The sequence below is a fragment of the Notothenia rossii genome, assembly GCF_949606895.1.
Source record: "Notothenia rossii genome assembly, chromosome: 4".
Classification (NCBI taxonomy): Eukaryota; Metazoa; Chordata; class Actinopteri; order Perciformes; family Nototheniidae; genus Notothenia; species Notothenia rossii.
Genome location: NC_136902.1, coordinates 14,361,411 through 14,375,468, shown reverse-complemented (window position 1 = coordinate 14,375,468; position 14,058 = coordinate 14,361,411). Strand labels below are relative to the sequence as shown.

General features: G+C 41.8%; 1 protein-coding gene across 1 annotated transcript in view; it reads left to right on the top strand.

Moving 5' to 3' along the window:
• Window positions 1-13,956, top strand: part of rbm38 (RNA binding motif protein 38) — a 15,554-nt gene extending 1,598 nt beyond the window's left edge. Inside the window, exons 2-4 of the mRNA XM_079679479.1 lie at window positions 296-419; window positions 2,011-2,065; window positions 12,400-13,956. Coding sequence (XP_079535605.1) covers window positions 296-419; window positions 2,011-2,065; window positions 12,400-12,748 — 528 coding nt within the window. The 3' untranslated portion in view covers window positions 12,749-13,956. The remainder of the gene's footprint in view (window positions 1-295; window positions 420-2,010; window positions 2,066-12,399) is intronic.
• The last annotated feature ends 102 nt before the right edge of the window (window positions 13,957-14,058 follow it).

Here is a 14,058-nt window from a genome sequence, read left to right as displayed (position 1 = left end):
AGTATTTCATCCTTGGCAGCCCTGTATAAAAAAAGAAAGAAATCTGCCTCCTACATGAGCTCCATCGGAAGCATTAAAACTCACTGATGGCTGTCTTCATGCGGTGGAGTCAGTGTCTCCTCACACATTTAGCAAAACGATTGAATCATTTGAGGAGAGACAAGGACAGCAGACCCTCCCCCCTCTGTTGCTTCATCATGCTTCATCAATCACTCCTTCAACACTCAATACAGAAGCCTTCACATGACGCTTAAACAGTGATTATTTATCCCTAATGCTCTGACATCATCAACAGGTGACCATGGTGGACAGGGGAGCAGCAGAGCGGGTGTGTAAGGACCCGAACCCCATCATCGACGGCAGGAAGGCCAATGTGAACCTGGCGTACCTGGGAGCAAAGCCACGCAGCGCACAGACCAGTAAGTGTTAGATCACAGCCACACACTCAGGGTTTAAACTTATATCAGAAGGTTTGTCTGGATCATGTTCAACCAAATAACCACAAATGATAAAAAGAATAAGGCCGGGTATATTCTACTTTTTATAAGAGAAATAACACAAAAGGCCCAAACAAACAATGTGTTAGTTATTCTCTGGATACTTTCTGGCTTCTCTAACAGGACTGTGGCACTAAGTCCCAAAACCCCGTTTGTTACTACTAAAGAAATCTTTTAAATTATGTCACAACAAGTATGTTGTTTCACTTTTAAAAAAGAGCTGTATTGTTGTCCTAACATCCATATAACCTTTGGTCTGCAGATACTTAAATCATCCACTACAATAAACATGAAATCATCTGTGTTTTAAGGTCAACAGTACTGTATGTCTACTGTCAAATGGTAAAGCTTACTACTGCATATTCTGGGTAGAATAATCCAAAACGAATTGGGTGTATGAAATAGATTTCTGCAGGAATTGGCTGTCAAATATATATAACTGCATTCTACAGGTGCAGGAAATCTAAAGGAAATGTTTCCACATATTCTGTGCTTGCAACATTACCATATTATGGTGGAGGTCCAGTTGAGTTTCTGCTAATCTCTGCATGATGGTTCCCTGAAATGAAGAGAAGCACACAGCTGCCTGGAAGATAGTACATCTCTAAACCGATGAATATGTCTACAGATTTGAGGTCAGTGGGATAAAACACGCACAGCCACTGGTATGCTTTCTTCAGCCATCTGTCTGTGCTCATTCCCACAATACCTCTCATTGTTTACTTGATTAAATGCACAGCTTTCATGCCGCAGGGCTTTTTTAGTGTTAACCACCAGCACACACGCTTTGTGCTTCCCCCTCCGATGTCTCGCTGCACACCAGACCCTGACAGCGGCTCTCCCTCGCCGCTGTGTTTAAAAGCTCGCTGGCTGAAATACCATCAAGTGTAGGTATGATTGACAAACACAGGCGCCAACAATAACTGACTGTGTGTCCTTATTCTTGGGCTGCGACGCAACCCCCCGAGCCTGCAGCTGATGGGAGATGGCAGCGCTTGGTATTTTGTTATTCTGTGTGAGCAAATAGGAGAGGAAGAGAATAAGAAGAGGAGGAGGGGATGGGACTGTTAAGAACAAGAAAATAACAGTGTGACTGTCTCCTCTTTGTGCTGGCGAAGAAATAAAATGTGCATTTAGATATATATATACATTTGAACAAAAGAAAGGGTGCTGATGAAGTCATGGCTGTACAGTGAAAGGAGATGTAAGAAAGGAATAATAGCTGGAGGAATGTTGACAAGAAGTCAGAGGAGGAGGATACATTTCCCCTTTCTTACTCAGCTTCATCTGATTCCCGATGAACTCTGGAGGCAGCGAGGTCACAGATGTTTGTGTTCAATGGAGCGCTTTATTATTTCGTATCGAGCATGTGTGTATACTGAGGGAATAACAGATACCTCCGGATGCATGCTAACATCTGAGATATCTGTCCTCGTCTGCCCGTCTCTCTTTATGCAGCCGGTAGCTGAAATATCCATCCTCACCGCTGCCTCTCTTTCTTCTTTGTCTGCAGGTCTCTCTGTTGGAGTTCAGCAAGTCCATCCTACGTGGGCTCAGAGGCAATATGGGTAAGAAGGAGAATAATCAATAGCTCTATTTCCATTTCTCTTTCTTTCTCTCACACCTGCCTCCTCCTCCTCCTCCTCCTCCTCCTCCTCCTCCTCCTCCTCAACACAATACATCTCACTCCTCCGTCCTTGACATTTGTAAGCACTTGATGCTGTTCTCCACCCGGGGTTATGGTGGTTATTGCCACGTACTGTATGTGTAAAGAAAGAAAAGAAGGCATCACATACAACACAAATGATGTGTGTTCAGATATGTTCAGCCCTGCACACGTATCTGTATCTTTTCTTCACGTTTTGATTTGTCTTCTGTCGTCTCCCTCTCTCGTTCTGGGCCATTAAACACACGAAGCTACATTCTGAATTTGTGTCATGCATGACTTGGGCTTTACTGAGGCAACAAGCCATTTAGTCTAACTTCCCTACATCCGTTCTCTCTTTCTTATCACACACGCATGCACTGCTGCCATTACCTCTTTTTTCCTGATGTTCGTGCATACAGAGAAATTATATTATAACTATTTAATGTTTCTGGGGATGTTAGCCAGATATCCCAGAAGACGTTGAATGCTTAATTCATATTTCTGCATTACAGATGAACGCTTAATAAATGTAACTACATGAGAGGGAGAGACACAGGGTGACAAGGACACGGAAAGAACTGTGATTGTTTTCTCTTGATGCCTAGAGAAGGCTGTTTGTAAAGACTATGTTTAGGAATTTGCAGAAAGACTGAGTTATCTTCTGCTTCTTATTAACACATGGCAAACTCAGATATGTTCATTGCAACTGACTGTGGAATAGGAGTTTTTGACCTTTAGAATCCAACAGTGTAGGATAAGGGCACATGAAAGGGGACGCAGGGTGAGCAGGAAAAAGTTTGATTAAAATAACTATATTATACTACCTTTAATGTTCAAAAGGGTCTTTTTTTGTTCATACTGTGTGCTATGGGCTCTTTTCACCCTCTGTCTGAAACCAGAGCCCAGTCTGCACTGATTGGTTAGCTGGCTCTGTTGTCATTCGTCAACCGCTTAGAGATATACAGCCACTTACCTACAATGTGTTTGAGCCAGTGACGTAACAAGGTTGTGATTGGCCCCGGTGCAAATATTGTTTTGGGGCCCCCCCATCGCCCCAAACATAAGCGCACGCAGATGCGCTCACACACGCACGGACATACACAACCACTCAGAAGCGCCACATGTATAGGCTATCAACAACAGCCTGCCCTGGCCTCAGACCACCACAGCCTGACAATGGCACAGCGAACTAAGAAGAGGGTTAAACCTGTTTCCTCGATGTTTGTCTCTGGGGAATGGGCCGGTAGGCCTACATAGACCGGTTGCTATAATATAGCTTTTGATCTTGGCGTTGGGGGTCTCAATAGCGCCATAGAGTCCCCTATCGGTTGGGGCCCTTGGGGGAACTGTTGGACCACCGCCGGGCACAGCCAAATCCAGCCTCTCCTCCTGGCTGGCTGGAAAAGAAGGTTGCACAGCCACGGCCACGGATACAGCTTCACTTGTGGAGCTAGATGGCAATGATGGTGGTGAGGCCGGTGAGCTATCGTTAGCCTCTGGTTCCGGCTGCTGATGCACGTCAACATTGCTTACGTTAGCGCTCGATTTCGAGGATGATGTATGACAAAAAAAAATGTCTAATTTTGTCAATTTAGCTGTTACATCTCCTTGTTCTCTCTTGTCCTTTCTCTTTTGAGCGTTGCTCTTGTGCTTTGGTTTGCTGTACATTATAAATGCAAGCTATTACATTTTTTATAATGCTACTGAACTTGCTGCTGCTAGCTACAGTACAGTACAGGTTGATTAAACGGTTCGCTCGTCACGCAAGGTATCACATGACATGAAAGGGAGCTAGGTAATTGGACAGATAAATTACAAATTAATTTAGGTTGCTTGGTTACTTTGAAGACTGCGTGAACCGGTCAATGCCATTGGGGCCCCAATAAAAAAATATTTCAAAAAATGTTTACAAAATATATATAAACTTAATCTTTTATTTTGCATGGGCGCCTTGCTGGGTCTGGGCCCCGGTGCGTGGCACCGGCTGCACCGTCGATAGTTACGCCACTGGTTTGAGCGCTATAGAAGGGCAAGTGTTACGTAGTGATGTCAATATGATATGTAAGTAAACAAAGGAGTCCAATGGAGGTGTTTCAGGCAGGGGGAGTGTGTGTTAGAGAAACTCGCTCTGGAGGAGACTTTGGGATTTTAGCCTTTGCAGACCATTTAGACAAAATAATAATCATAATGAAGGTTCTGTCAGTGTTCCTAATGTACTGGAACAGAGGCTTTATAGGTGGCTTTCTCAGAAACTAGCCTTGTCCTGAAAACTTCTTGTTATCCACATGTTTACAGGAAGACGGACGTTCTGCCTCCTCATCCAGAGTCTCAGGGTTTCAGTGTCAACTCAAAAACAAAAAACCTTATTGAGTCACTTCCTAATAATAACAGGATGATTCATTTCAAGGGCTGTTACACTGTAGGTCGAATCCCTATAACACATACTGAGGCGTGACTCAGATATTCAGTGATGTTGTTTAGGTTATCTTAGACGAGATTATTGTTAAATTAAATATCTGCTCTCTGGGGAGAAGAGAGCAAACATGTTTTGGTCTTTGGTTGCTTGAAAAGTTTGTATCTTCTATATTTAAGAGGTGTTTTGAAGCAACATGCACGGTGTGGTGTTTTGGAAAAAGAGATTTTCACACTGACTTTCTGCAGGATGACAAGTTCTGATGCTGTGGCCACAGAGAAGTCCATTAAAAACCACAACTGTTCTGAGTGCTATTAATATTGCAGTCCTCAATGTCTAAATGACCGATGAGGGAATTGAGGCTGACCCAGATGAGTCTATGAATGAGTGATGACGGGTTGATTGAAAGTCTCCCACGGTGAAATCGGACATCGGAACCAAAGGGAGTTTTAATCTCTGCTTCAGGGAAGAGTCACAGCTTCGACACCTCGCAAACTGGAACAAAAGAGGCGGAAACATCACCTGGCACACTAAAAACAAGCACACCCTTCAGGCAAACACACACAGGAGGTGGCACTTTGTTTATCAGAGTGGAAACATCTGCAATTTGAAGCATTAAGATGGTTGTAACAGATTTGTATAGGATTTGGTGTGTTTTGCATTTTAACAATTACAAAATTGACGATTCATGCATTAATCAGCCGTCAAAGAATACATTTAACTAATGTCTGTGTTTTCTCTTTGTGAAGTGACTTCTATTGGAGAGAATGTAATTGATAAAGTGTTGTGGATGATTTTTACCTTCAAGCAACAGTTAAATGAGAAAGTCACTGCTTTCCTTTAAATGTAAGTTTCAATAAGAATTATTGACAACTTTATAAAACTTTAATTTACTTTTTTTTTTATTAAAATCAATGTTTCAATTACACTACCATACATTGAGGTCATCATCAATCCTGTTTCAGAACCTTGAACAACAATGCGCAGAGATGTTCGATTCAAAAAGATTTAAAATAGAGAAATTAAGCAAATCCTCAAAATAAATTCCTTTGCAAAAATAATGCACTGAAGATATATCGATGTAAATTAGGTCAGTTGGTTTTGTCGTGTTTTTGGACTAAAGTTTTATGTAGTAGAAGAAGCGATACCAGTTTTGCAACAACACAGCTGCAAGGTGTTTTGGGCTTTCAGTGAAAAGCAAATTAATTTCAGATCAACAGGAAACTCTCACAACCTTAATATGTCACTCTGTGGTTTAATTACTATAGTTTATAAAGTAGACCGAAACTCTTAAAAGGGTTAAATAAGACACACATCCGGACAAATTCTTTATATTTTCCATTATGCAAAGGGAGCATCTGTCCAGCTCAGATCCCTCTGCTCCGAGGCTCCTTGTGTCTTTGACATGATCAGTATGACTGCAGTCACATTCCGACATTTCTTGGGCAAGTCAAGGACTTTTATTTTAAGAACAAGCTATAACTTGTGATTTGAACAGGCCTGTGCTGCTGACGGAGAACAGGAGTCTTTTCCGTCCATCACAAAATTACAGGGATGTAGGTGTAGCAATCAAAGGTTTTCCTTCAAGATACAGATTCATTTAGATTGTTTATACTACGCACACTTGTGTTTTTAAAGTGACACCATTTGTTGTGGTGGATATGGTCGCACTTGCTTTACATTCATTCAAATAAAAATACGGTTACATTTTGCTAACAGCATAGGTTAGCAACCCCCCCGCCCCCCACTCCCATTGCTCCCCGGGCGCTGTACAATAGCTGCCCACTGCTCCTAGTTCTACACTCCTGGTACTAGGATGGGTTAAAAGCAGAGGCCAAATGTCACTGTGTGTGCTGTGTGCTCTGCATGTGTGACCATTAAAGAGGGGTTTCATCCCTCCGATTCTATCTATCTATCTATCTAGGTTGTTGTTTTTTATTGTCCTATTAACACATGCTATATGATAGGTATTCAACACAGAATATAAACATTTGTAAAATACATGATTCAGATGTAGAATCACTTGCTAGATTCAACTCTGTCAAAATGAAATCTTCCCAACTTCACCTCTAAAAGTCTCTAATTCAACACATGTTGTATAATCTTGATAAAGAGTTTATTACTTTTGGAAAGAGCCAGGATAGCTGTTTTCCTCAGAGTCAAGCTCTTTTAATAGGCTAAGCTCTAGCTTCACGTTTACTAGACAGAATAGACAGAAATGGTGTTGTATGTCAAACTCTTTCTTAAAATCTCAATACTTGATCCATCTATAACTCATAATATCTCTGCAGGTCTTTTGTTCCCCTGTCTCCTTCTCCTCCCGGGGGGCTTCAAGGTCTAACACTCACATAATTAAACAGCAAATAACAAAAAACAAACTCAAACAAAGCACAGCTCCGTCTGCTGCCCCTGCGTATTTGCTTTAAGTTTTAAGAGGACAGAGGACGGGTTGACGCCAAATGTGGCTTTGAGGTTCAGCTGAATCGTGAGGGAGGAGGGGGGAGATGTTCTCTTATGGGGGAGGGTTTGTGTGTGCGTGTGGGGGGGGGGTGTGCATCTGTCGCCCATGGCTGCCTGCTGTCTGCCTTTAGCACCCAACGTCGCTGCTTGGCAGAAGTGAAATTACATTTCCTGTTTAACATTCTGGTGTTTATTATTTTGAGAGACAGAAAGGAGATGTGCGGTTTAAGGTGGGGGGCGGCAGTACTTCCTGTTGAAGCAGTGGGAGGAGGGGGGGAGACAGACTAACAGCACACCTGTGGCCGGGCATGGTTTTGTCTGGGTGCAGTGAAGCTTTAGGGCCGGCGGTATTGACGTGACGCTGGAGCTCGTTCCTGTGTTCGAGGGAAACATTTTCCTCAGTCTTTTTGAGGAAACATAAAACATGTCGACTGCTTTCACACACCCCCGACCGTTTACTCTCTACAGTACGTCTCTGATTATTTTCTCTCTTCTTCTTCAGCTGCCTTCCTCCCCCTCTAAATTATCTCTCTGTCTCAGCCTGAAGTTATCACTCTTATCTGTCTGTCGAGGGGGTTCAGGTTGACAGTGAATCCTCCGGGGTATATTTCTCTTATCCGGGGACCCAATTAGGAGAGGCACTTTTGTCGCATGAAAGCCTAATTTGAAGAACATGAAAAAAGGTCTTGTTTGATGCTTTTCATAGCACAGAAAGCTCCCATTTTGTTCAGTTGTCTGTTAAAAGATGACAAACATTTTGATCTATATTCAAAATGTAGTACTTTGTTGGAGCCGTAAACTGAATAGGCATGAAAATATACAAATCTAGATTTAATGAGATGGCTAACTCAACACTTGATTTACACATCATTTACCTGCAGGTGCTTCACGGTAAAAACCTCTAAACGGCTTGTAATGTGTAAGCATTTAGCATGCCGTAAATAGACACGTCATAAACGGTTTATTCACACATTATAATCTAGTTGTAGGCAGAAATAAGGGTGCTAATTCATGTATTTGGCAACCATTAAAACACCTGGATAAATCATTAATGAACCCATGATAACAGTATGGATAGAAACACATAATTGTGTCTATGTAGTATATTTATTCATAATGAAATTACAATAAAGAATAAATATGATGTATTTCGTGCTGGATATATGTTGAATGAAGACAACCAGTATATTGTCTAATTATAATTAACTATTATACAAGTTACAGGTGCTTTTTTAGGAAGAGCTTAACAAGTAGACTAATGTGTGTTGTTATAACTGCTAAAGCCACATTATAGTGTATCAGAAACCATTAAAAATATTGCTTATAATAATGCTTGTAAATTCTTAATAAAGGTTAGTTCAAGTTTAAATTAACTGAGGTTATAATTGTTGTTTAGTTTCTTGTTATAAGATCAGCACTGGATTCTTTTCAATGCTTTCTGGATTTTAACAAGTGAAACTAAGCTTTGAAAACACATATATTTATTTGATGATTTGACACTCTGAGCACATAACATCTTAAGCATATTAATATTAGCTTTACCCACACTGCCTTAATAAGATTTGGTAAACAAGTCATATTTCCTCTACCCCACGCAGCGCTATTTGTATTAATATGTTAATTCAGATGTATTTTTCCTTGCTGACATGAGGGCTGAGTGTCCAGCGCTGATGTTGGCCTTTCTATCTCTCACTCTCCCTCCAGCTGTGTGTGTGGGTTTATGGAGAGAGGACGAAGGGTCATGTGTGTGTGTCTCCATGAATGTCTGTTTGTCTCTTTGACTGACTCACCCTCCTCACATCTCTGATCTGAACTATTAAAAGCGTGGCTGTCCTGAGGCATGAGGGATATGATGGGTGATCCTCTAAGCATCTCTCCCTCCCGCTCACTCCTCGCCCAACGAGTCCTGACCTCGACCCCGTTTTTAATTTTTATTCAGTACATTCTTCCTCTGTTATCCCCGCCGCCTTGATTTGAGGAAGGTCTGTGAGGGGGAGTGCAGAGGAAGCCGGGTGTGAGGGAGTAAACCTGGAGAGGGGAGTCAGTGGAGGTTATTTTGCTCTCATGGGTCTGTTAGTGAGCTAAACCCATACAGCTGCGCCAATTATCCCTGCTGTGCCTGACCCACACACACACACACACACACACACACACACACACACACACACACACACACACACACACACACACACACACACACACACACACACACACACACACACACAGACACTAATTCACATCCTTTTCTAAGCTGCTTAACCGACTACACAAAACCCATTAAGTGTTCTTTCTCTCAGACTTGCATGTTCACTTTTGCTGCATGGGTGATTTGTAATTGATGTGAATGTTTGCGTGCATGTTTGTCTACACCCCTGCTTACGTGTGTATACTGTATATATATAAATGTGTGTTTGACAGCCAGCAATGATGCCAGGCATGGGGAGGGGAAAATGTGAGGCGCAGCTCCCTCTCTCGTACGATGCCGCTGTCACATTAAATCTGTCAGGCAGCGCCGCACAGCCATGGGAATGACGCTGCACTTCTGCTGCGGGAGAGACTGACGGAGCTGGAGAGGAGAGAGGGGATTCACAGGGGTCACAGGGGTCATGGGGGGGCGACGTTAGCTTCAGCTGGACTTTGACTTAATGTGATGTTGTGTGTCGTTAGTCTTCAGGTTTAACGCTCCGTCAAGGTGCTGCTTTCGTGCTGCTTCCCTTTATAGTCTTGAAAACCAATTTTCTCAGTCAGACACTTACTCTTACTGTCTGATGTTTTTCTAAAAAAAAAAAATGGCAGCAACTTAAAGCAGTTTTTGGTTTGGTAAAACAAGAGATATCTGTTTTTTCCCCATGTTTATCTGTAGGCTTTTTTCATTGGTTAAAGTGGGACAGGGCTCAGTTGGTAAAAGTTGCTGTTAGCATATTTCTGTGCAGCATTCAGAGGAACATTAGAAACGGAATGTGATGACAGTTGTTGTGGGGATGTTTGTTTATGTTACCAGGACCCTGTCAACCCCCTGCCTGCACGCCGCTAGTGTTTTCAGACTTAAGGCCGTACTAAAATCTAGATTGTAGAAGGAGCGTGACACAACAACTCCCACTGAGCTCTAAACATTATACATCATAAATATGTATAACAGCAGGATACATCTAGTCTTTAGTCTTTGTCTTCCATATTGGTCGTACATTGGCTTCTTTCTGAACTTTGGCAAGAAATCAAGTAAAAGTATTTCCTAAAATCTGTTTATTCGATTTTTCCTTTCAGTGAGAAATAAAGACACAATCCAGACAATCTTTATTTGAAATGTATTTTAAGTCCTAAAAGGTTTACAAAATGTAAACTGTATCAAAATAACTGTGTGGGAATAACAGTGAAACACAAACACCTTATAGATAACCCTTTTATAAAAGCCTAAAATCAACTGTTAAATCAAGTGAAGTATTATTTAGTTTGGCTTTTATAAGAAAGAACAGATACATAGATCCTTTTTTCAGGTAGACATTCAAGTTAATCAAGGATAATTCTGGGGGAATTCAGGATTCTCAGATGGACTCAATAAGGTTAAATAAACTAAAATATGGGTCATTTCGGAAGGAATGTTTGCAGGCATACTGTACACGGTGGTGTGTACCTGTGTGTGTTGTGTACACAGCAGAGTGAGTGTGAAGTCCCTCTATTTGTTGTGTAAGCATCTGATCCCTGCTCTGGCTCTGTTTGTGGGTAAGCATCAGCAGCAGCTCTGACTTCAGACTCAGTGACAAGGTTACTGTCAGGTTAACAGCTTTGTCTTTAGGCGCAGGTCACGGGAGTGAAAGTGTTAAAGTCTGTCATGTTTGGTTGTTTTTACTTAAGCAGAATAACCCAGTTCCTCTGATATTATCGCTGTTGCTCTTGCCAGATGTAAGTGAGGCAGTTCAGGTTAAGTGGGCAGCCTCAGGCAAGGGCATGAGTGAATACAGGAGGACAGTGGAGAACATTTTCTCTCATTACTGCCGTGGCTCCGAGTATCAACACTGTCTTACACTACATCTGTCGTGGCAGCTCGTGTGTGTGTGTGTGTGTGTGTGTGTGTGTGTGTGTGTGTGTGTGTGTGTGTGTGTGTGTGTGTGTGTGTGTGTGTGTGTGTGTGTGTGTGTGTGTGTGTGTGTGTGTGTGTGTGTGTGTGTGTGTGTGTGTGTGTGTGTGTGTGTGTGTGTGTGTGTGTGTGTGTGTGTGTGTGTGTGTGTGTGTGTGTGTGTGTGTGTGTGTGTGTGTGTGTGTGTGTGTGTGTGTGTGTGTGTGAGCACACGCAATACAATTCAGAAATGACATTTTAGATGTCAAATTTAGAAATACAACATTGTGATTTAGGTTCTCTCTTCTATTGAGCGTTTTTGATTGGGCGATGTTTTATTTGGGACAAATCGTAGTATTTCTCAGAAAGTGTGCTAATTAAGCTTAAACACAAGGGAGAAGATCTATTTTCAGGCAACAGTGCTGATAATTGCTCTTAAAGGAGGAAGAGGACGCCTTAATAGGACTCAAGCTCTTTAATCTTGGGACACAATTAGTGAAGAAACTACAGTCTGTTTGTTCATCTTGAAACGTGCAGCTGCTGGCTTTGATTGTTTGTCTGTCTCTGATTACTGTTTTTTAACTGACACTTACTAATCTGAAGATCTCACACCATACAACGTTTTGAACACACATTATCCATATTTTTGCAGCGTTGTCATCGGATATTCAGACACAGATTTGGATGTGTCAGTCCTCTGTAATTTCTTCCATTTTTTGCAAACATGTAAAAATATGAAAATGTCATATAAACAAAAAAACATTAAAAGCTCTATTGTCATTGGCTTAACGATAAAACTGTAGTTGCTTCTTCAGTCAGTTACCACCATAGACTGATTATTATTAAGATGAGACTATAAAACTAAGATTTATAGTCTTTGGGTGCCACCAAATAATTTAGAGATTAAAGACTATAAAAGTACCAATATATAAAATATAGATGCCAATATTACATGTTATATATTGCAAATGCTTCTTTAGATAGACCTGCCATAAAACACAAGCTGTTAATTTTACAATTACAGTACACCAGACTACATTTTTATTTGAGAAACTGGAACATGACATTTTTGTTGTATTTACACAGAAATTAAACGAGAAGAAAATGGAATTATGTTTCTATTTTTACAACGAAAAGCACCATTTTTTTTAAAAAAAAATAAATAAAAAGAACTAAAAGTGGGCCTACATAAGAAAAAAAAAATTAGACAACAGTAATTACTTACAAAATATACAAAATGCAGAATACAATTGTGATTCTATTATTATTGATGGCTTTGAATGTTCTGTTTCTCCACCAATTGACTGATGATGTCCTCTGTGTCCAGGCTGGCCCAGCAGTACATGTACCCCCAGGCCTTCCTGCAGCCCAGCCTGCTGCTGCAGTCCCAGCTCGGCCCCTCAGCAGCGCTCGCCTCCCCCTACCTGGATTACAGCTCCGCCTACAGCCACTACGCCCACCCCGGGCTGGAGCAGTACCCCTACGCCGCCTCACCCTCGCCCTCCGCCGGCTTCCTCAGCTACAGCTTCTCCCCCGGCACGTCGGCGCCCACTCTCACCGCGTCCCCGACCCCTCCGACCGCTATGCATCCTTCCCTGGCTGCACTCAGCGCCATGTCTGCCCCCCCGCAGGCCTTCCTGCACTACCCCCTGCACCAGCCCGACCGCATGCAGTGAGCGACCCTCAGCTGCAGGACTGATGATTCGAAGCAGCGTGACTGTTGACCTGTGACTTCGTCTTCATCTTCAGGATGAGACTGGATAACCGGGGAGAGAGTGTGACGTAATCAAAAGGGCTTTAAGAAAACACTCTCATTCCTGTCTTTTTATATATATATTATTATTATTGTTGTAATAGTGGATGAAAATGTTCCGATGCTACTGTCATGAGCATACGATCTGAATGTTTTTCATACGTGGCAGACGTCAGGGACTGGAATAAGACGGCTGGTAATCTTGACGTTTTTATCTTACTGCTGCTGTTGGAGGCAGGCCGACTGCTGGAGAGCGGACATGTAAAGACAAAGAGAAATATGTCTGTTTGACATGATGCTGCGGCTGCAGTTTCTCCAAAGGTACTGAACTGAATGCTGGATATTAGCCAAGCTGAGTTCCTCTTTCAGAAACGAAGGTTCAATGACCTCCTCTGCAAGGTTACCTTTCTGTCTACGGCCTTAAAGATCTCCCCCTATCTCTCTCCACCTGGTTCACTTTGTGTTTGTCATTCTGATTAATCTCTCATCTCTAATGAACAAAATGTTTATTATGCTCCCTTTTGTCCCTTTCATCTACCGCTGGCAAGTCATTTCACGGTGATAATCACAGTTTAACAGAATATGCAATTATGATGATAAAGGATGAGCATTAATAAGGTAGACAACACTGATATTTTCTTTCGCTAGATATCACTGAGAGAAGGTCTTTGTTAGCACTCTAAAGTCATTTCATTATGTTTCAGCAGCAGCTTATTAGCCTATTTGGAGCAGCAGTGTCTAGATTTGGTCTATGGGGACTGTTCGGTTTAATGATACTTAGATGACACAGTTGTCAATACATATCACGTGTTTGGATGTAGGTGATGTTTTTACTGAATGTGTGTGAGTGTATTTGGTGTCTCTGTGTGTGAGTTGAGTGAGAGAGAAATGGAGCGATGCAGTATACACCAGTGTCAGGACCGAGCTCCTTTTCCAGCCCATTGTACTGCTCAGAGTTGTTTCTTTGTTTTGTTTTTTCCATCTACAGAAAACAAGACAGTCGTGCAGTGATGATACTGGAGTCTCACGGTGCTGCGGCGCCACCTTAGTAAAGTCCTAAACCAAGCCATACATCACATTTTAAACAAATATGCAAAAATAAAATGAATATTCGTAATAAGACTTTTTAAATTGTGGTTCAATTACAGTTATTGTGGTTAAAAATATAATGCTGCATGATACTACCAAGAACTTTTAGGGTCCTACATGAGTCATCTAAGATATTTTGTCTAT